The 24,173-nt window shown below is 40.7% G+C and overlaps 1 protein-coding gene across 6 annotated transcripts; it reads right to left on the minus strand.

Moving 5' to 3' along the window:
* Nucleotides 1-358: 358 nt before the first annotated feature.
* Nucleotides 359-23,138, minus strand: hook3 (hook microtubule-tethering protein 3). Of its 6 annotated transcripts, none has more exons than XM_035184285.2 (26): nt 22,969-23,138; nt 17,381-17,466; nt 16,972-17,044; nt 16,764-16,814; nt 16,426-16,558; nt 16,276-16,343; nt 15,982-16,044; nt 15,589-15,672; nt 14,634-14,696; nt 13,043-13,206; nt 12,811-12,951; nt 12,508-12,595; nt 12,303-12,416; nt 12,076-12,186; nt 11,594-11,678; nt 11,431-11,500; nt 9,788-9,928; nt 9,411-9,498; nt 8,268-8,273; nt 7,194-7,228; nt 7,007-7,089; nt 6,681-6,781; nt 6,462-6,566; nt 6,218-6,289; nt 5,431-5,567; nt 359-3,705 (listed from the first exon to the last, which is right to left on the minus strand). In XM_035184285.2, the coding sequence occupies exons 1-26, from the start codon at nt 23,023-23,025 to the stop codon at nt 3,690-3,692; spliced, it is 2,235 nt and encodes a 744-aa protein (XP_035040176.1). In that variant the 5' UTR covers nt 23,026-23,138; the 3' UTR covers nt 359-3,689. The 6 variants fall into 6 exon arrangements, 5 of the variants coding, with proteins under 5 accessions (XP_035040176.1, XP_035040177.1, XP_035040179.1 ...); XM_035184286.2 differs by having other exon boundaries at nt 359-5,275; XM_035184288.2 differs by lacking the exon at nt 14,634-14,696.
* Nucleotides 23,139-24,173: the final 1,035 nt, after the last annotated feature.

Genomic DNA, 24,173 nt, shown 5'->3' on the forward strand with positions numbered 1-24,173 from the left:
AATTGAGGCAACGTGGATTAATGCAAACATTTGAAAACACTGGCACTATTGTAGAAATGCGAAAAAAATGGGCCGAATCTTTTTGCTAAAGCAGATTGAGTGTTCCGCTCAGTTATTTGCTATTATTGTCATCACAATCTCAGTTGGAGCTGCTGTAACTCAATTTGTTTTGGTGAACCAGTAATGGATTTACCCCCCCGAGGCAGTGGGCTGAGGTCATGGGTTGATTCAATCCCAGTTTGTGTGTGTATCCTTGAAACCAGACACAAGAACCAACTCCGGGTGGAAACTGATATCATGAGAAAACTCTTTTATATATATATTGGTCATCGTGTTGAATGAAAAGCAGACGCGCGGCCTGTTTTATACAAGCTTTATTTACAATGTCATTTCCAAGTTTGGCAGCGTAGGGAAGCACATCGATTGGTCCTCGTGGGACAGATGCTGAATGAAATCCATCAACCAAGACACGAGTTATTTTCAGCCTGACACTTCCTCTACCACTGTCACATAAAGTATGTACACGTGTGTTTGTATAAGAGCGATATAAAACTTGGCAAATGGAAGGTTATTTGCTACGTCGGTAAAGAAAACATGAGAAAAAAAAAAAAAAAAGCAAACACTGCAACCGTCTGGATGAGACTCTGACCTGTTAACAGCCTCGTGTTGTTTCTGTTACAGACTTTTTGACTGGCCCACAGTTCAGTTAGCAGTCAAATAACACTGGAAAATACTGGTTACTCCTTTTTATGACTTTAAACATTATAGGTTTTGGAAACTGCAATCCTCGTCCTGCTCTGACATGTGACTAATGAAGATGGATTTTTAAGTTACAGCTTAAATTCACATTCTGTGCGAAGAAATGTGGCATTAATAAGGTCTCAAAAATGGGTTTTTAACATTTCTCTGGTTATAGGACAGTAACTTTCTTGTCTACCCTCTATCTCATTATTTGCATCAGGGTAATATTATTAATAATATACACAAGAGACAAAAGCAACACAGACAGTGGCTGATTTAAAGGGAAATAACAGGGGGGGGGGGGTGTAACACAATCTGTGTGAGATATTAAATAACAAAACAAAATGTTTCCCCACCATCCCTGATACGACCAAACAGTACATGTGTTCCATTATATACAGATTTCATAACAAACCAATGGGGATGGACGGTCAGGATGTAATATAACATCATATTACAGCTCAAACTGCAGCGTGGTTTACAAAACACAGACACAATCAGAGACGAGGAGACATTGCAAGAAAAACACTTCCATTTTTGCATATCAATTTATACTGAAAACACTTCTGGGATAGTAATTTATTTGATATGAAATCTGATGTTTTAATCAAGACTCTTTGATTTAACGCAGTAACACATGCATCCGTAACACTTAAGAAACACTTCTCCCCACAAACAAGACCCCGGGTCTTTGTGAAAACACTGGTAATTGTTATAGGGTCACAGTAAGTTCACTAACACTTCAGTGGATGAAAAATGTTGAATGTGCTTGTTTTGTTGATGAGGAAACATTCATTTTCAAACAAGTTTCTTCGAGAGCACCGTATTTTCTAGGAAACCTCTCTCCCAGAAACGGCCGGAGGTGAAAATAACCAGTTTTTTCCTCCGGTCGATCAGAGATGACGCCTTTGTGTAATTTTTTTTATTAGATGGAGACAAAATGCTGAGCTAGTACAAGTCTTCTCCTCCCTCCGTTGCATAAGACAAGTATTTAATAGTGTTTTGATGTCGCATGGAAATCCACTGTAACAGTATAAGCGGTGAGATATTAATACTACGAACAGAAAACAAATTGAACAACCTTTGCTGTACACGCAGCAAAAAGAATAAATAAGCAATTGAGATAAAAATGCACAGAATGAATTAATCAGGTTACAGAATAAGACAATTAGGAGTAAAAGAGGTTAAAAACAGAGAAAGCCCTCATTAAACCTACTTAATCTAAACAATACAAGACGTTTATCATGCGGGTGAGATTTAAGCCGATCTCAAGACATTTCTTTTTTTAACTCTTTTCAAAACAACACAATAACACTGGTCTTTAAAAGGCAACACGCCCGTTGTCCTAAGAAGACCACAAAGTCTTTTTTCATTTCTTATTTTACAAAAAAGGCACTAAATCGGAGCGTTCGATATATATATATATATATGCACTTATACCTGTAATATGCACATATCCTCAGGTCCAGGGGTTTGAGTCTTTCCAACACTTTTATCAACACACGCTCTGAATATAAAATTTAAATAAGACCGGTAATTTTTTTTTATTTAAAAGCTACACAAAATGTACAGTATGATTTACAGCTGCACCAAATTAAGTGTCAGTGTTAGTGATATTAATATTTGTGTCTAGTGATAAATCGAGTATTTTTGCTTTGTGGTCACCGCCGCATGTTTAAGCAGTGATTATCCTCCATTGAGAATTAATGCCAAAACTTTGATTTTGAAACTGACGCAATTGTTTTCCCTCTGCGACGCCTTCTAACCGCTAAGCCCTTTCAATCCAACTCAATGAACGTCCTCCACATTAGCCTACGTGAGCTAACGTACAGTTGCATGTCCTTTATTTTTTCTATCATATTAGAATTTAGTTTTCAATGTAAAGTGCATTCAAAGTGAGACAAAATGCACTTACATCCTACAAGACGAGTAACGAACAACCCAGTAGTCAGCAGTGATGCATCTATGTGTATTAAAACCTGTATTTTATGGAGTAACAGATGTTACACTGGCATTAAATAACAGCTAAAAAAAAAAGATTCCAAGTGGGCTTAATGGGGGCTTTTCTATATACACAAGCAGATCTGTAACAATGTTAATCATTTAAAAACTCATTTTTCCATCCTATGCTCCGACTGCAAACTGTCCAAAAGGCCTCGAGGGCAAACCACTAATGCCCCGTGAGCTCTCCTTTAGTCCACAACTTGTTGTACTCCCATAATACTTGTGGTAAAAGCACTTCTACGATCTGGCAGCGTGATGAGGAGAACCAGGCAGAACCACTGCAGAAGATCCACACTTGAAAAGGGGGAAAGCTGGTTTCTTTTTTGTTTTGCAGACTCATCTGTAGGCTACACCTCTCGACTGTTTCTCACTGGAGCCAACAGTCCTCCGACCATGTAAATCAAAAACAGATATGTGGAGAAATGTCACTGAGGTATCCTGAAGCAGCTCAAGTCTCACAAGCACCACAGAGAAGGCCTATCAAAGCAAATGGGTCATTCACAGACTGTCCTCCGCACCCTGTACTCGGCGGCTGTAACATACTGTTGGTTGGATAGTAACAGACTTGATGTGGTGTGGAAGCGCAAGCAGACACGTTTCATGAAGAGCAAGTAGAGAGGGGGGGAGATGGAGAGGATAACAAAGAGCAGGGGAACAAGAGGAGCGAAGGAGCCGGAAGGGTGGAAAACGTTGAACTGGGGAAGGAGGGTGAGGGTTTTCTGTTTTCCAACCACATCCCTCCTCTGGCTCGTGTTGAAGGTTACAACGCATGACACTGCAGAGGGGGGGTTTGTTAGTGCTCATGCTGCTGTGCTGGTTATTTGCAGGCTGGAGTCAATGCAAAGTCATGCAAATGGCAGGCGGGCGGGTAGTTCATGCATCGAGAGCCTCTGCCTACAGCTCGGCCACACGGCGCTCGCTTGGCCAGGTCATTGGTGCAGCGGTCATGCAGTGACATTGCTGTTAAAGGAGGAGAGAGAGAGACATGACAGTCAGAAGACAGCAGCTTGAGTCAATGCCTCAGCAGGTCCGTCACGTTAATAACAACAGACAAGTTAAAGGGTGGGAGCGGGTACAACACACGTTTTCAGACATGAACTGGACATTTTCCTGGAATTTTCCAGAGGGGCTGTAGGTGAGAACGTCTGAGTCAGTTGCTCCGGACTTTCAGCTGAACTTACCAGCCCCCTGATAAAATGTCAGGAGAGTGTCTGAGTCTCATGTGACAACGCAGCAGGAAAATGTCCTGAAAATTCACAGCTAGCGAATTAGTGTGTTGACGTCTTTTTGAACAAGCTATGGAATCAAAACTGAAGAAAACGAAACGCATACAAATAATTTGGGAAGACAAATCAGCTCAATACACGTAGAAAACACAGATGAAGAGCTTTAGACGATAAGGTCAAAAACCTATGATTTCTGCAGCGCCCCACACCATGAAAAACCTTTTCTACTATAACCATGATTCTAAGATGATATGGAAAGTAGCTCTGCTGTGCAATATGGTTCAAGCACCTTCTCTTTGGTGACTTATTGGCATCAAGGGAGATTTATAATCTAAATCCTGTTTCAACCGGACAGTACGAGGATCTGAAATTCACAATCTGTTTAACCTCAAGACGAGATTTTCCTTTGAACACATGTCTTCCTATGTACGAGGGGAAGCCGACTGTTTGTTGAGGATAATAAACTATGGCACACAAGGTGTTGTCTGAGACAACCTGGTAAATGCTGGTAATGATAAAAACATGTGAACGGAAGCATTTCTCACTTTGCTCGACATCGGCTCCTCACACAATGAAAAGCAGTAAACACAGTTAACACACTGATCTCTACTGAGCTCTGGATTGAACTTTCTGAAACAACTTTCCTTCTTTTCCCCTTGGGAGAAAAATAATCCTTTCACAATTACGTCTGTGACAAGACAACCTGCGTTTTGTTTTTCAAACCACGTAGTCTCATTAGAAATCAAATCAGAAAATGTTAAAATCAAATTAAACATTTGCATGTGATAACCACACATCTTCCTATGCCTCCGTGCATTTGTTGCTCTGTAACACGATGATAAAACAAAAGAGCAACCTTCTGAAACAAAGCAAATGAAACATGGACACGTGTAACTGATATTTGCTGTTAGCTTTCTTAAAGCTACATCACAAGAGTTAAAACACAGATAACACGGAACAGAAAATCTGCCAACTCAAAAACAAGATGAGCCTCAAACGTTATCACAGGTAGAGATGTGCATAAATACTGCATGAACAGGTAGAGCGGTTCCTCCAAACAGAAATGACAGAGGAGATGCAACTCCTCCCACCCCTGGCAAAGGCTTGCCACAGAGTACAGGTTGAAGAAGGTCAGTGGTTGAAAGGGAGAAAGAGGGGGGGTTTGAGGCGATTAGTCAGACCCTATTGAATATGCCAGGGGTTGAAAAAGGTAGAAGCCTGGCATCAGTGGAGTAAAATATGCTTAGTCAGGGAAAAAAGAGGTGCAAGTTTTGGGTAGTTCCCGGGATCTCTACCTCATGGATCTGATCAAGAAGGGAAAGAAGACAATCAATAGACAGAAAGGAGGAAAACAAGAACTTCCGTTAGAACTGAACGGAGATAGTGTGCCTCAGCGAAGTTCAGCGGATCTGAAAGGTAGTTTGTCTCGGTATTGTTTCTGCCCCCGTTGCCTTTCTACCTTGTGGTAGCTGGCTGGACGTGGCCGGGATAAGAGCGGCGAGAGCTGGTGGCTTGTCTCTGCCGGGCCAGGAAGGACTGACCGGAGCCGGTGTTGGCAAGTCGGTCCTCAGCCGCCTTCTTCTGAATAGTCATGCCCTGAGGAAAGATGCAGGGGAAGGTCAGAGGAAGTTTCACTAATGGGTCACTATCAGTGTGAAGTATATATATAGACTCAATAGCACAGTACGAGTTGTTCCAACACAGTAACCAGAGAATTAGCTGTAATCAGTCCACTGACTGTGATGCATGAGAAAGAGAACTGGCTTAAACACTATATTAGAGCCAATTTAAAAACTCATGAACATTAACACCAGCTATTGATCAAACATGGGACAGAGCAAACAGTGGCTACTGAACTTATACAACAGTCTATGCCGCCCTCTAGTGGTGAACATGCCAAATTAGTTCATATTTTGAATATATGCCAGAAAAGACGTTTTCCTGTGAATCAGAGACATTTAGAGTGTAAGGATATAAAGAACATGCAATTCATCATGTAACATAAAAGTAGTGTAAAATGTTCTTTCTTTCAATGTTAGAGCTGACATTGCAATCATTTTCAGGACAGTTACTTTAAAAATATCTATGATAACGTCTTCACTGCTTTAAATTGACATTTTAATGATTTTTGTGACTGTATTAATAGTCTCCTTGTCCTCAAATCCCAGCTCTACATGAGCGTGTGTCACAAATAAAAGGACACGTAACTGGTGTCACAGCTTCTGGCTGCGTAAAGTCCTTCTTACCATATTGTACCAGGCTGAAACAATCAGTTTCTCCTCGTAATCTCTCTGGCTCTTTGTCTTGTCCATCTCCTTCTGTTTGGAGGAAAAATAAAGACACAAAAATACATAAGAAAAGATATTCTGTGTTTTCTTTACATGTTTACTTTTCTCCTGTGAGTGATCATCTATGAGTTGACCTGTTAACATTGATCTACAAGCTGCTGAGTCCTGTACACGATCATCTCAGCCTAAGCTAACGAATTACCTCCAGTGAGTGTAACATCCTCTCCTTCTCCTGCAGCTGGTTCTTCAGGGCCTGGACCTCTGGACCCGAACCCTGGTTTTGTTTGGGGTCCAGGGTCCGGATCACCTGGAGGGGAAACATTCAATCACAATCACAATCACCCACAGCAAATATCACTGGTTACAGTGCAGAATACAAAAGATATTACTGTTGATCCTATGGCAATAAAAATATACTCACACTCTTGGCTTTTTCCAGGTATTTCTTATATCTCTCCTCCATCTGCTTCATGTCTTCATCTTTCTTTTTCAAGGCCTCTTCCAGATCATCCACTCGCTGACCTGAGAGGGACCAACACACGTGTTTGACTCAACCCATCCTGTGCTCTTTTCTATGCATTTCCGTTTGAATTGAAAAATACATTTAATGGCTTCAGACTGAGTCATATATGTGTTGCAACATCAGGTATTATGTAATTTCTGATTCAAAAACAGGAATAGACAGCAAGAGAGGAAGAAAGCAAACTGACTTCACACGGTCCAAATATAACAGGGGCACAAACTCACTGCTGGCGTTGTATTTAGGCTCCATTTCATCGATGAAGGTGTTTTTCTTCAATAACTCATTGTTCAGCTCTCGTACTTTCTCCCTGATGGAAAGAATAACGCACATATGTTTATAAATTCTTTTTCATCCAATATCTCATTTATATTTCAAGTACAAAGACAGCTCCTCGTGTGTGAATTCACTTACATGTGCTCCTCATATTTCTTTTTCAGAATGGAAGACTGAAAAAGACAAAATGAAAATAACATTAATCATATATTAGTCCTTCAACAAACCAGAATCCTTTCAAGAGCCGCTCTGTTGGATCAATGCAGGACCTGCAGCAAACTCTGTCTGTTGCTTTAATTTGTATACCTGCAGCCACATTGGTGTGTGATACTAGTCCCTGAGATTGTTCAGTTCCACTTCATGATGGAACACAAGTCCCACACATGTATATAAAATAAACACCAACAACATAGTTCTGATAAGTTAAGCACGTCTGTCTGATCTAGAATGAAGAGGAGTTGATCTTGAGCATTTCCCAAGGCGTCCAACAGAGGGAAATGTAGAGTCAATTATATTTGGAAATGATCATCATAATGGATTCTGGATATCTTATACATACAAAGATCTGCAATTTCAAAAGGGGAATCAATAGAGCAGCAAAGCAGAAAGACAGTCAGTAATGTGTGGGTGATAACTTGATTTTCTACGATAATCACAAAGAATATTCAGGATTAGATGAGTTTTAGAATTCTTTTTTTGCTTTTTGATCCTGTGTCAACTGTTCATGTGGTGAAATGTACAACAATCAAGTGAAAGTTGAAATCTAAAGAGTACTGGAGAGAAGTTTCCACTCAGACTCTAAACTAGAAGACAACAGCATCAAGGAACAAAGAGGAGGAGGAAAAATCTACAAGTGTCAAGTTACTAAGGACTAATCAAAGACGTCTCTATTTCTATCAGGAAAAGATACTGTACCTGCAGACTACTGATAGTTAGCTATGAGAAAATGACCTTTCCCTGTGTGCAGCAACTCAGGGCAACAAACGCACAGAAAGTCAGTGAAAGGCTGAATATAAGGTTAAAAATCTAATGATTATTGCTGGACTTTCAGCCATCAAATTTGAAATATTATTTGCAGAGAATATCCTCTGAAAAATAGTGCAGATTTATTACATTCTGAGTTGTGACACATTTGGTTCAATACAAACTAAGATCATGAAAGAGCAAAGTTTAACAGAAGGAACTTGTCTGATATCAAACACATATACTTACTATTGTCTGACAGAGGGAGCATTATTTGGAAAAAAAAACATAAGTATTTAACTGAATGGCAAGAGTCCCAGCCCTGTCGAATGTGGACGGTTTTATTCCAGTGTACTTGCTTTAGGTTCTTTTGCCTAGTTTTGTTTCTCCTGTTTTCCAGCTCAATGCACTTTAGACCATTCTTCAGAAACGCTTGATTGTATTGATCTAAAGCAAGTGCATTTACGCAGTGACCAAAAATGATTTTTGATAGTTTAAAAAAGGCCACAGCACCAGGTCTTCCTTTTGGATTGCAATAACACATCAACACTGTGCTTACTGTGCTCTTACTTCTTTAAACTTGACTCCATCTGTTAAATACTGAAAGTATTACTGTTCTGTTCATCTTCAGCGAAGAGGAAGGAAGTTAAGAAAAACTGATCGGAGGCCTAATCTACACAAACTGACAGAAAAGGAACCGGAAACCCCAACAAAGACCACACAATGTTTTTGATTAATGTTGATTAGGTAGTAAAGGCGCATAGTGATCGTAATTGACACACATGCAAGCTCTCTCTCACACAAAAGCCTTGTTGGGTCCAAACCTCCTCGTCCTAAATACCAGTTGTTTCCTACTAGAAACTGGTTCAGGGGAGACAAGGAACAGAGAAGAACGCCGTTTTCCCTTTTGTGTTTAGGAGCACAGATTAGACATAAGGTTAATATGAACAAAAATTAATTAATGTAATTGATATGTGAGGATTTTAGTTTGTAAACTTCAAGCCAGTCAGATGACACAAGGCTTCTGTATATCTCAAGAGAAATAATGATTATCTAATGATACAACATAGAATTTAGATAAAAGCAAACACACACAAAAAAAAACATGGATACAATAGGTGTTAGAAATGGTTAATGTTAATAAGTTAGTAATAACAAAGGGAAATCAAAAGGTGTTTTTTTCTATGCACTGGCCAGATAAATAATTGTGAGTGTGTAAGGAACCTAAGATAAAGTACCTAAAGAACCTTGACCCTTCAGGAGGAGCAGTGTACTGCAGTCTTGCTGACTATCTATACTTAACAGCTGTGGTATGAAAGGAATTTCATTTTCTTTATATTATCAGTAATGTGCACAAACACACAATAAATAACACATTTTTGTATAACTTACATCATCTGCTTGGGAGCCCTGTTCCTGAAGAGACTTTTGCAGCTCCTCCACCTGACCCTGTTCCTCCATCAAGCGCTGATTGATTAACCTTGATGAAGCACAAAAGACCAGTCAGACTACATAGCTTGAAGAAAGGAAGCAGCGAAGCTATGCAGTGGTAGATACAAATCATAGAGGCAGGCTTCTGACTCAAAGGTCAAATTGATGTTCCAGTATAAAGAAAGGAGATCTTCATGGAGATCGATCTAGGTTCTAAAACAAGGAAATAATCTCACCACAGTCAAAACCACATGAAAAAGCAACAGATATTTCTCTTTTATATATATATCTTTTCTTTGGCTGTTAATCTGCACGTTCCTCTGCTCGTCTTTGCCGACCTGTTCTCCGTCTCCAGTTCATTTTTTCTTCTGTTTGCATCCTCCAGTAGACTCTGCAGCAGAGTGATCTTCTCGTTGTCTGATCCCTCCTGGGCCAACTTCAGCATCTTGTTCTCATGCTGAAGACGAATCAAATGTTCCCTGTAATAAGAAAAACACAGAATTCATTCCTGACAAATAACATGGATTCCCGATCACCTTTGATTGAAATAATAATGGTTATCAAACACCTTTAATCAGCAATATCTCTTAAATAAATAATTCTGGTATCATATCAAAATGAATCAAGACAAATGGTTTTAAACTGTAAAAGCAAAATCTTGTGAAACCTACACATATTATGATACAAACATATTTGAGTGAGCATCAGTTAATATTTGGTAAGAAGGCAAATCATGTCTGTACTTGGCAAAATTAATTGATTGATTGGGCAACCACTTTACTTGCCCATTGACACATCTAGTCTGCACCTTAAAATAAGAATAAGAATTTTGATAGCACTGAGTCAGAACAGTCTGTTACTCAAGTCTTTCTTTAGGGTGTGGCTGCTGACTCCTTTCCAAACTGAAGAACCGGCTAAATGTGTATGCACTCGCAGGCGGTGGCTAGTCAGTGTTAGACTGAGGGAGAAGGGAGGCAGAGCTGAGTAAAGGTTCCAGCGAAGCTTATTCGATAAAATATATTACATAAACTTGACTGGATTTCTCCGGTGGACGTCTGATTCCTGCACTGCAGCAGACAGAGAATAACTGTGTGTTTCCAGCTGTTCATCTGGCTGTGTTCATTTCAGAGAAAACCAGAAATAATCAATCCCAGATGTTGCTTTTAAAAGGCTGCTCCAGCTTTTCACATACACTCACTTGAACTGATGACCAACAAATGAGCAGGTTATGTAGTTTGTATCTCGATATCTCACATGAAACTTTGCTGAAGCTAAAAACATCTTTCTTTGTTATTTGAATCCTTCCTGGATATGACATCTCAAGAAACTACAGCTTTCCACTACTCTGCCACTAAAGGCTAACAAATAGTTTGGATTGATTTAACTCAAGTACAACATTTGTTCCATAAGCAGCTTTTGTAAGATTAGGATTTCAAAGGAAATCCACATTGTTCTAGGTTTGCAAACGCTGAACTAAAATCCAGGCACTTTCTGCGACCTGAAGAAAACCCAGCCCTCTTGGAGAGCGGCAGCGAGGCTGATGTAACTCACACACAACTATTACATAAGTCACTAGAGAGACGGCTCATTTTAGGGCCCAACTCTCATCTACCTTCATTTGGCAGAAAAAGCAGCAGGGGGAAGAGACTTCTGTCTGTAGCACAGCAGACAGACAGTAAACACAAACACAAAGCAAGACCCAGAGGGGGATCCAACTGCCAACCTGTCGTTATAAAGCACTTTTCAAATTGCTTCCTTAATCCTAACTGATCTGATTTTAACAGGCAACTTGCAATATGGACTTTAAAATCTTAAAAACAACTGTTCTGAAGTAAATGTCTTTTGTGTGACCATATACGGAATTTCTAAGATGCATGTTCTCAAAATTATTTACTGCTGATATTTATTCCTATGTAAAATATAATATTTACTTTTCCCTAACTAACCTAATAAGTATAATTAAAATAAATTATAGTCATACCGAATCTCTGGGGTGGTGATCTCAGCAGCCAGCGAATCTGAGCCGTCATTGCTGACCAATGGGAAGAGACCTGGGTAAACAGATAGTGTTGTTGTTATTACATGTCAGGGCAAACCTTACTCAACACAAGCTCAACTACTCAGGTTCAGCTGCATTTCCTCACTAGATGTAAGCTGTCCCTCCTGAGCCTGGACACAGTGCAGCTCCTCAATCGTCTCCTTCAGCGAGTCTCTCTCCGTCCGCATACGCTTCAGAGGGAGACAGAGAAATATGTATGATGGTATGATACAGAGAGCGAAAGAGAAATGTGCCATATGTCCAACTGTATGAAACTGCTGGATTTGAAGGTAATTTACAGCCTTTGGTCTTATTTTAAAGACAAAAAGTCACAAAGTTAGAAACATTGATCTGGTGGTAATATATCTGAACATATTTTGTCTTAAAAATTTCTCCAAGAACATTAAAACATGCAAACTCCACACAGAAAAGCAACAACTGAACCAGACTACGAATCCAGAACCTTCTTAGGTGACAGTGGTAACCACTGGAACACTGTGTGGAATATTATGGGCTTTTCACATGAAGACTGTTTTTGATCATTCCAGTTTCACTCAGTTGTTTATTAAGGAAGTGAATCGAACATACATCTTTTTCTTTTTGTAGGGAGTCCACTTTCTCTTTGACACGTTTGTACTCGAACTCCATCTTGTCGGCCTTTTTAGACTCTTCCGACAGTCTGTTCTGAAGTTCAACCACCTGCGCAGAGTGAGAACAGTTGGAAATGAGATGTTATCCATGGGTTACATGCTCCTGTCAGGGGTAATGTAAATTAAGATTTTTGCGAGTACACAACATGGCTGTTGATTGGGTACCTGTCTCTTGTACGTCTCCAGCTGGCCCTTGGTGGCATTTGCCTTTCGCAGCTCTTCTTCCAAACCGACGTTGGTCTGCATTAACACTGTATTCTTCTCCTCCATCAGCTTATTCTGAAAAACAGCCACGGAAATATAAGCATCAACTGTGCTGGTTTATATGGATATTTATGCGCTGTACGTCGGTCTGTGTGTGATCGTGTACCTGTCTCCTCAGAAGTCCCATGTCCTCCAGTTTCTTCTTGTAGTGTTCCACTGTCCCCTCCAGTTTGGACACTTTGTCTGATGAATGCCTAGAGGGGGGGAAACAATGAGCGGTTTCATTTTGTGAGGTTACATAAAGCGGAAAGCTTTACTAAAGCTCTGTTTGTGTAGCAACATGCCTGAAACAACACATATCTGATATAACAGGATAGTGGTTCCAAAATGAAATATTTGGCTTTTGTCATCTCCTGTTTTTTTTCTGACTGTAACACAATGAATGCTTACATTACATTTTCCAACTTACCGAAGAACATCCATCTCATCCTTTAGAGACTGGGCTTCATCAGCCAGTGACACAAGCTCTTCGTTCTGTGACTTTACATCCAACAGTTCTTTCTCAAGCTCCTCACACCGGATCCGGTAGTCGTCTTTCGCTGCCTCCAACCTAAAATGAATTAATAACAATAATCATCCTTCAAATTCAGTAAAGCCAGCGCTCACTTTTCAAGTAACAAAATCTCCTTCCAACTCCGCACCTGAACGTTTCTTCCTGTAGTTGCTCGAGTTGTGTCTGCAGCTGGAGGTGTCTGCGTCCAGCTGGGCTGTTGATATCCTCTATGGAGTCCGACTGGTTGAGTCTCTCCATCAGGACCTGGTTTTCTGCGAGTAAACTGCTCTTCTCCTCTTGCAGCGCTGCCACCTGGGGAAAAGGGGGGGGTGAAGAGAAGGGGAAAGAATGGAAGCACGTAGGAAAAAGAATAAGAAAAGGAGCAGAAAGGGCAGAAGGAGACGGTCCAGTGGTGAGATACAAGATTAGATGAATAGGGAGAAGAAGGGAATTGGATAAGAGGAAAGTGGAAATAGAGGAAAATGCAAAGGGGAAGATGGAATGATAAATGAAAGGGTTGTTAAAAGGATAGAAGAGAGGCAGAAAAAGGGGAAACGAGTTAGAAGGGAGTGAGACTAAAGCTTTCAAATTGCATCTGTCAACATTTTCTTTAAACAGGTTAATCACAATCACTGCAGCATCAACCGCAGTGAGGAAGCAAACCAGACACACCAGACACACCAACATAGCAAGTAGGGCTACATATGGTTTGATGTTGTCTCGTCATTGTGATAGACAGGGAATCAAACTCCACACAAAGCAAAGCAGAAGCTGGTTATTTTCACTGCTATTTCCACCATTTCTAATCCCTGGTTGTTGTTGGATATATTAAAACCTAAATCAATAAACCCTTCAGAATATCAGGACTATTAAAACAAACTTGACTTGCTCTATGAGGTTGTAACCTTGAGCTTGATCTGGTATGAGTGTTATCCACAAATTACATAGCAACTTTGTAAGTGAGGAAGTGAGAGGGATCATATCTAACGTCTTGTGACACCAGTGTAGAGTACTTTGGGTTTCACTGTATTGACTTGTGTTTTGTTCAAAGTTCAATGTGTTTTCTTGTGTAACATATTTTACACTAAAGAAACTGAACCTGTAGAAGTTTTTAAATATATTTGATAGCTGATTGTTTTTTGTTTTGACACTCCTATGTGTGGAATGTAAGCCATTTGATTTGGTCAGTCACACTGTTATGTGGAAGCGTCCTGTGAGAACTTGCACCAGTGTGAAAAATCAGTGGAACAAACTTGGTTCTCGATGTGCACATGTCCAAAAGTCGAAAATCCTTATCAGTAATGTAACATATTAATAACATACAATCTGTCAATATGTGTCATATATCCAACCAACAGCTCTACTATTTAATGACTCCTTCCTATTGGTCCAAAAACCTCCTGCTGCCTACTGTTGCTGTGGGACAGTACATGGAACACGACAGGGTAAAGAGGCAGGATGCTGTCGTTGAAGGGGCGACATCTGACACACCCACACAAGACTGGAGTTGTGGCTGGTGTGCGACGAGAGGACCGTGTGTATACGTGTGCACAAACACTTGTGCATAAACGTGTACACACACACATGCACACATAATTAGGACAAGGGGAGATCTTGGTTCCAAAGGGGCCAAAAGGGATGCTGGTGCAAGCAGACTGAGAAAAAGATTCCAGGACTATTAGACACACCACACACCATGGATGGAAGGAAGAGACAGAAAGAAGAAAGTTTGGATTTACCCTCTCTTCTAGCTCATTAAACTCTAACCTCAGTCTATCACGCTCCTCTTGGACATGGTGGGCCTTTAAAGCAAGGCACACAGTATTGAAAATAGTCAGGAAGTAAGAGGAAAGTGATTTAACACAACAAGAGAGCAGGTTATTTAATTTACAGCTCCATTTTTCTGAAGTAGCAGAAAATTAATTCAAAATAATGTCCATTATGATTAGATGATGAATATATCATCTCTTCATTTGCCACAATTTATCAGTTAAGGTTCATGCCGTTTAATTAAATTCATACAGAAAAAGGGAGCTGCTTTTAGAGAAATACAAAGCATAACACAATTAGATAGTGAATGTATTCAACCTAAAAAACTATTAAGAACGCAACCGCAAACAAATGTTACCCCATGCAATGAGGTTATGTTTACACCCACATCCTTTGATTTGGATCTTAAAAAACAACAAACAAACACATTTATCGTGTTGAGATCAATTCATTTGAAATTAGAATTATCAGATTACTTTATTCCCTCATATTTTTTATAAAAGGTCCACAGACCTGTATAGGGATGTTTGACCTTTGTGGTTTGTTCTACTTTATCTCTCCTTCACCAATTTACTCTATGTCGATAAAGATCAACTGTGTCAAATATCATTTTAATGAGGAGAAGATCATTGTTCACAAATAATATTTAATGCCTGATAATCAGAAGTTGAAATTGTGCCTTTGGCTACAGCAGATGATATAAATGCTTCAAACAATGCTGTTATTTGATTAATATCTATGATTTAACTGGGATATTAGTTTCAGCACCACATAATAACCAGCCACAAATAATGTTATCCATCTTAATGTCCAATTATCCACACACACTCACTTTTTATTAGTGTCATTCAGACATATGACTTATGTCTGTTGTATAAACCAGCGTTCAAATAACATGGAGGATTACAACTGTGTGAAACTAACCTGCATGTCAAGCTCACGACACCTCTGGGCGATCTCTTCCTTCGTAGACAAAGCATCGTTCAGCTCCTCAGCCGTTTTTTTCAGCTGAGAACCGAAAGAAATCACAAATTTGTAAAAACTAATTTAATTTCCATTGATTTAAAGCTCACATACTGGATCTGGGGTCATACAAATAAAACAACAAACAAAAACAGTCACAGTTTGTACACAGGAATAAATGCAGAATAGCAGAGGTTTGAAGTTAAGTTTGTATTTCAGCAAGTATAAAGAAAACTTAAGAGTTTAAATTATGAGTGTATTTCTTCTTGAAACTTGAGATCCCTTTGATGTCACTGTTAAAAAAGAGAATTGAATTGTAATGAAACCCTGCAGGGTTCAATAAAGGCTCCGTACCTGTCTGTCTAGATCCACGTATGATTCATTTCCTCCCGTCACCGGAGTCTCTTTACTCATCAGCTACAGGAAACACACAACAAGAGGTTAAAGGATGGAAGAAATTGCCTGGTTTGTCAACCCTGCTCTTGTACAGGATTAACAGCTGTATTCTGCAGATGTGTCAATTCAATTACACCCACAACCCTGCTGAGATTAAAAAAAGAAATCTGACTAACCCCACTGTGTTCTCATTTATCAACTATCAATTGCAAACACTATTTAATCCAGCTCTAACGAGCTTGATAGTCTAACCTCTTGGATGGCTGTCATGACAACGTGCTGCACTGACTCCTCCATCATCATTATGGTCTGGATGTATTCTAGAGAAAAAGAGACACAGTTATGAGATAAATTCAAGTTTCGTGAGATAAAAGACAGACAAACACAATGTGGAATACGCACCTTGTTTCTGCTCACAGTTGACAGCACAGCCCAGTATGAGTTGCATCATCCTCCCAAGTTCTGCTGCGTCAGAGTGTTCTCCGATGAGGTTAATATCTGGTAGTGTGAAGTCATTAATGTGCTGGCCTAGGATCTTGAAGGGGAGGAAAACACGTTATTATGTTTTAATAATAATGTTGTAAATATGCCATCAATGAAATTTGGATTATCATGGCCTGTATTGTGCTAAAGGGATTAAGTGTGGAGAAGGCACTCATAACATCACTGTATACAAAGGGCTATTGAGTCGTAATATTAGGCATTTTTATTTCAAAACGAATACGGTTGATGATTCTTACCTCCTGGTTATAGTCGAGGATGCCTTTCAAAATTTTCTTTAGATTGCTGATCTGGAAAAAGAGAATACTTATGTAGACGTTTACCCAAAATATTAAAAATACCAATACTAGGAACACCAACTGAGACTGACAAATATTATAAATATATAAATATTTATCTAAAACTATGCAACCTTTGACATAAGACCAAATGATGTCTGATCCTTACCTTTAACCTCCAGTTGTCCCCGACCTCTGGCTTGATTCTACCAATCCAAGCGTCACTGAAATACACTATATCTCTAAATGATGAAGACAAAAGAAAAAGCGAAACATTAGGTTTTCTTTAGTTTACTTTTGTAAATAGAAATATAAAATCTAGTTTGATAAGAGGGCCATCTTCTTTAAGGAATTTGAATGAGAAAAAATGCCAGCAGCGATGAGGTCACAGTCCTACTGAAAATTTCAGTATGTTTGCTCATAAGTGTAAATAAACATTAAAATATTTTGTTTTAAAATATATCTCAGTTTGCACAGACATGTCAAAACACATGGCTAAAAAAGGGCTTTTATAAAAATACAACTGACCAGATACATTACATTTGCCACATACACTTTCACAGAATATGTAAACTTACATTTTCTGTAGAGCTTGGGCCATGACGATGCCACTCGTCAAGTCTTCAACCGTCTTACATGGAGCCTCCACTCCGAAAGTCTGGATCTAAACAATAAAGAGAAACACACACATATTGTTTATCAGATTATTATGTTGACCTTCAACGTAATCCGCTCAAAACATTCAACAAAGACTTTACTGAAAAGCTGTGACGCCTTCTTTCCCCAAACACCCTACCACTCTCACAAATGAGGACTTAATTATACTCTTGTGGATGCACACAAAAATCTGCGGATACCAGGAACATATAATTGTTCTTATTATAAAGCTCTCTAGTCCGCTTGGAGTCTGTGGACTAGTGCACATGCACAGTTGGCGTCTTTGTATTGCAGTGGCCACGTTGGAGGGGAGCTGAGAGTCCGCACACAGCCTCGCATGCACCCGCTGATAATGAAGTTTATGTCAGAGCCGAGAAGACTTGCATATGAACAAAGTATGACACTATCTCTACACACAGTCACTCCGACAAGCTGCCCTGGATAACCCCAGTCGTTCCCTGTTGGCCACTAAGCAGCACCAGAGGGTTTGGGGGTTACTTGCTCAATGGTACTTCAGTGATGGTACTGAGAGAGGGGCGAGCGCTGCTTTAAATATATTACATAATGTTTGGACCAAACAAGACTGAAGCACATCCACTTTGTCTTTCTTTCCAGTTATTACACTTGGCCTGTCTTTGTTCCCGTTCTGCCACTCTTCTCCACGCTTCCTCAGGGCTAAACGTCTGTTGTCCAGACAGAAGTCACTATTCCTCTCAGTCAGCGTGCCAAAAGAGGAGGGGAAACTGAAGGAATGTTGGAGAAGGGACAAGAAGAAAATGACAAGAGAAGATTGAAATTCTGCCTGCAGGTCGTCGTCATGCCCGTCTCACGTTTCATGACATGGCTCCAATATGACACAGAGCTCATTGAAGAGCAGCTAAAAGTGTTGGGTAAGCAAGGATGTGTCACTTTATCCATTGGAATCTAAATCCCCGGCTGAGGAAATACTGGCTGTGTTTACACTATTTTCTTTAAATAAACATGATGCAGGAACAAAACCCTCTCCAGCTACTGACTTGACTGATGTACCTTTTTCAAATAAGTTTAAACAAGTATAACAACTGAATAAATTCACTGTGCTTCATTAATTCAACTCGACTTTACAAGTCTGGAATATTGAGCAGGATTTTGTTAACCTATGAAAAGCAAATAAGAACATTGCATCATCATATATTAGCAAAGACAAAGACGGATATTAGTAGAAGAACCTTGACACGGCACTAACCATAACATGGGTTGTTTTACCCTCGATTCACTAGTGAACATTATGTGTAATGTCTCCTCTTTAAGTGTAAGCTTGAAAACATTGTCGCCATATTTTCAAAATGCTGCAATGACCATTACATGACCTCCAGGGGGCTAATAATAGGGTCAGTCTCTTGGGGTATAACTAGTGGGCATGAATAAGCAGTTTGAAGATTTGATTTGGTCACTGGTTTAAACTTGCTCGACTATTTAAAAGGCCTCTTGAATTGAATTTCTAATCTTGAGTAAAATCTGAACTGACTGATTTACTTAAGTTTCCTAAATTGCTGCTGCATGATTGTGTGTATGACAGCTTTCAAATAAACGACCCAACAACCAAGACAACCTTCCTACATCTGTATTATTATTCCTATTTCTACACTTTCTGGTGTTTCTGGGCAGCCAAGTACCAGAGAGGTAGCGGCTCCTCTTGAGAATCAGTCCAGCAGCTCGCGGCTGAAGCAAGTCACCGGCCCAGAGCCAACACACAAAAGGCCCAAAACAATACCCACCATTACATAACAGTCATTACCAGTGGTAGACTGAGAAAAAACCTTACCCACTTCAATTACCCACGCAGTGCTCACTCCATCAGTTCAGTTACAAAAGTCCTTTACTGTGATGCGACGTTATCTTTTAGTATGGGCTAGATTCTGATGTCCTCTGTCTGGATACCGAACGAACACAATGCAGGTGACTACCGTTTGTACTGTTGCTGTCAAAAGTGCAGCATCAATTTGTTGAAACACAGATGAGAAACAACAGCATAATAAACATTTAAGCAGCAGGGGCACTTTGTTGAAAAGAATTGAATAAAGAAAGCACCGTGGTAGAAATTGGTTTCATCCACACCTATTGTTCTGAACTTGATGATGGCTCTCCACTGCAGCAACGATCTGCGTCACTTCCTTTAGCAGGAAACACGAAGGAAAGAAAATAAAGGAGGAGCCAGCCCATCAGAAAAAGTCAACACACAGCCACCAGAGGCCTTGACAGGAACATGACAGCCAGTCAACAGCTGGTATCCACACACTGCTATAAAGCATTTGGGAGAATGTGATTTGTAATGCCTCACGCTTGAGGTCAGGCCGGACTCTTCATCAAGACCTATTTTTGCTGCTGAGTTATGGTGTCACCTTAAATCCACTGGCGACTTTAGGTCCACATTCTGTCTTCACAGGGCTCTGTAGCTGTATTTACCCACTAAACCATTGTTCCCAAGCATCAATACATTCTCGTGGCCACATGAGCCCCGTACGCTTGACTGCGTTGATACATCAACAAAACTGTAGCGCGCATACCACTGAACTACAAAGCCTTTAACCGAGACATATGCCCCCCCATGTGATGTCTCTGGAAAAGCACAGGGGATCGCTGCAGGTGAGTGGCTTTATGCTGTTCAGGACATTGTGCAGGGTTGTCAGTGTCAGTGAATGAAGCCTGTTTGTGCTGGCTTCATAGGAATTACTGGTGACACACGTGAGTTGTACGCTGAGAATTTATTATCCTCATTTAGTTTTTATTAGTTTTAATCTGACGTTTGTCATTTAAACCTTTTTGGTAGTTGGCAAATAATAAGCAAATCTGCTATTAAAGCTGTCACTCACAGCTGGTTGTACCACACATCTAGAGCAGTTTAAAGTTTATAGAATATCTCAGATATCTCTGGGCTAAACCATGTCCTGCGTCACCGGCGTCACCTCCTAATCAGCTTATTATGATCGTATCAATCGCTGAGCCTTAGAGCACTGATCACAGAGCGAAACAAGGTCAACAACCACCACTGCATCTATCGAAACATAAAAATATCACAATCTCTTAAGATTTGCTAATAAAGTAGATCATCGACGTCTTCGAGATCGATCACAATATAAAATCCTCCACCTCCTGATGCCTTTACTACACATCCAAACTACAATGGTTTCATGCATCCAGGCCAGCACATCTATCAGCAGATGTGTTTTCATATAATTTTTAGCTTGAGGCGTATTTAACTTTTAAATGTGTGTGAGCTGCAACACAATATTGAAAACCAATTAATCTGACAACAAAGCACCTGAGGCATTTTGAGGTTCTAGTTTAGTTTAAGATTTGCTTGTGTTCCGTGGTCTTGCCAGATTACAATCAGTCTTCTTTGATCACATCATCTATGGCAATGAGCTAAAAGGAAAGATAAGAGCGTTTCATTACAAGGTGCGATTACCATGATAACATTTAGTCTTAATGGCAAAATAATTGGTGCAAATTACACAATTACCTATGACAACACACAAAGGGCAACACAAATAGAAAGCAATCCCTAATATCTGTGGTGTAATATGAATTACTAGAAATTCATGTGTTCCGTTTTGAAAAGGAAAACTACAGGTTTGTGGATTCAGTTGGGAAAAGAGTTGAGCTGTGGAAAAAGCATGAACAAAAAAGTGCTGCAGAAGCCTCTGCTTTCCTGCTGCTCTGCGTGTGAAACTATTGCTGTCATGGGTTCCCAATTATTCACATCAGGGAGTGTGAGACACAAATATCTTACAGTAAAGGCGATTCTGCAACTAGTACAGGATAAAGTGACACTGTGACTGTTGCGACCTCACAGTTAACAGGTATGTAAGGAATGTTTTCCTGCCACATCATTACTAGGAACTTGTAGCGAGGCCATTCTGAGTTGTCGTACATAAACCAAGCAACAACAACCAGAGGTGGAGGTGACAGTGACTGTGCACCCACGAAAGTTACCAAGTTGCTGAACACAGCTTGTACCAGAACCATTATTTTTTAAGGTTGGCAGATGTTATGTTTTTGTCTGCCAATCTGTCTGTGTAATTGTGATCAGGAATACACAAAAACTACAGGACACATTGCCACAATATTTGGTGCAGGGATGCGGCGCAGTTACGGAAACAACCCATCAAATTTCGCGGGATAGTTTGTTTGTCTACATTTTCATTGATTTCTCCGAGAATTATTCATGGATCTTGATGAAACACATCAAGCCTGTTTAGGGGACTGGAATATATGAATCAGATGCAAATAAAAATCCGGATCTAGTGTATTTAAATGGTAATCAAGGGACTGTCAGGACTTGGTGGAGGTATATCCTCTCTGTGTGTCCTTCTAATTTTAAATATGCCTATATTCTATTCCAACAAAGAGTCCCCAAACAAAAACTTGATTTCATCGTTTCCGCAATGTACATTAAATACTTGTTTTTTATGTCTATGCTCTACACACGAGCTCTAAAACTCCCAGTTTCACAGAAGGACATTCACATTTTAATTTCCAGTATATATGAGGTAACACATGACTGTGCAGGGACCAAGGTAAGTTTACCTTAACGAAGCTCCACTATGACCAACACCACATTCATGTTATCACTGTACACTACTGACATTTATGCAGGTTGTGTGTAGTAAACACATCCAAGAACCAGCTAGTGTCATTTCAGCCCGACCAGTCACAGATGGGTGTCTATACTTGGCTCTCATATGCCCAATGGCTTTTTCCCATCTATGCTGTAGGTTCCATGTTGCTCGACAGTCACAACCAAAACATCTCGGTGACATTATTGATGCTACTCTGCAAACACACATTCTGATCATCACTGTCCCGGCTCTTGTCACAGAGCTGCGTCTCAACAATGTAAACACGCACCACAAGGTAGCAGCACATGATCCGTTAATCTGATGCCTTTATTCCGCTCAATCGCTGTTTTCAAGCTTTGACAGGAGATATCCGACGTGAGGCTACAGATGAAGAAAAACACCCAGTGAGCTACTTGCTGATGTGGATCCGGAGGAGGGAAGGCGAAGCGAGGAGAGTGATACACGAGACAACAATGACAGGAATTCAGACTCAAAGCAGACGCCGCGCTGTGACGTTATATCTCCGATCCAGATGAAAAAACAAGCGGTAACACACGAGCTGAAACACGGCCGGCGTCTCTGTCGTTTCGCCCCTGGGACTAAAAAAAACAAACGACCGAGCAGTGGGAAAGTTGAGCTGGCAAAAGGAGCTAAGGAGCTAGCTAGCCTGTAGCTACCCCCTGACAGATGAGGGCGGTTTGCTGGCGAACAACACATCAGCAGCTAAAGCAGCTAAACAGCTGGCCTGCATACGTAACCAGCGTCCGCCCGTCGTCTCCCCCCGGTCTGCCCCGTTAGCTCGCCCAGCTAGCGTTAGCTCCGGGGGCTAGCTAGCGGCGCCGGCGCCGGAGAGCCGCCAGCCTGTCAGGGGAGGGGGGGGTAAATAACCCCGGCACTTCATCACGTACCCACGTCAGGAGGCTTCCACACAGCTCCATCCGATCCAGCGTCTCCGACCGACTCATCGTTAGCTAACCGCGGCTGTGTTTTGGGCGAAGTGAGCCTGGAGTTTAGCTGCCCCGCGTCATACGCTCCCGACGTCCGCTGCTCGACTGTCTGGTTCGCTGGCTGCGCTGCTCCGGCGTCTGCCAGAGGAGGGCCGTCGGGGGGGCGGAGTCTGTAGTGGAGCTTAAAGTGGTAGTTCACGATGTAGATGGAGGGTGGGTGTTCGAGTCCACTAAACACACAACAGTGTTGCAGCCAAAACAAATGCAATTTAAGTAAATGGAGACTGATTCTTCAAATGTATAAAAACAACAGAAAAAACATAAAATTCTGCTCCTGTGGTGTCATCCAAGTGTCCGTAAGACACGATTTTCTAATTCATCTTGAAACAGTGTCTTTTACACCATGTTTTTTAGCCTAAATGTCCTCTGTGATCCTCCTCTGGAGCCACATTCACACATGGATATCATAGGACTTTTAGATTAAAAACATGGTGTAAATGATCAAATCAAATTTGAATATCGGGGCTTGCGGAAGCTTGGATGACACCACAGGAGCAGTATGGAGGTAAAATCATGGGGGGAAATCATGCATATTTAGCTTGTTTGAATTTAAGGGATCTGTTGGGCCTTGCTGGAGATATGTGCTCTACTGGATGTCTTTCTCGTTCATAATTACCTGAGCGACAAAACTACTTACTTCATTGTCAGGCCTCTAAAATGCATTCAACTACAGCAATGGGGCAAAATACACTTTGGTTGAAGCGGTTAAAACTGTGTAGATGTCAGCTTAAATCATGTAACATCACAGTTGTGCATTGTGATGTGTATACTTGGGAGTATGTGAAATGGTGTTTTATATGTTAAAAAACATTTATGAAACTCTGAGGCACATTGCACCAAAGCACTGACTCTTCCTGCAGCTACAGTATTTTCCCCACAAGATTGAGACTCTCATCGAACCGGTTGTCAGCTGCAGAAGCATTTACGACACGTTGCTCTTGTTCCCTTCAGTCTACCTATCTCACACAAAGGGGGGGGGTTGTGCCGACACCCTGGAGACAAAGTGGAAGAGACGCTGATGAGAGAGGACAGTGGTATGTATGTATATGTGTTTGACTTGTGCCACACCTTAACGTGGTATTCCAACTGGGACCTGATAGGGTTTT

This window comes from Hippoglossus stenolepis, chromosome 18, assembly GCF_022539355.2.
Source record: "Hippoglossus stenolepis isolate QCI-W04-F060 chromosome 18, HSTE1.2, whole genome shotgun sequence".
NCBI classification, from domain to species: Eukaryota; Metazoa; Chordata; class Actinopteri; order Pleuronectiformes; family Pleuronectidae; genus Hippoglossus; species Hippoglossus stenolepis.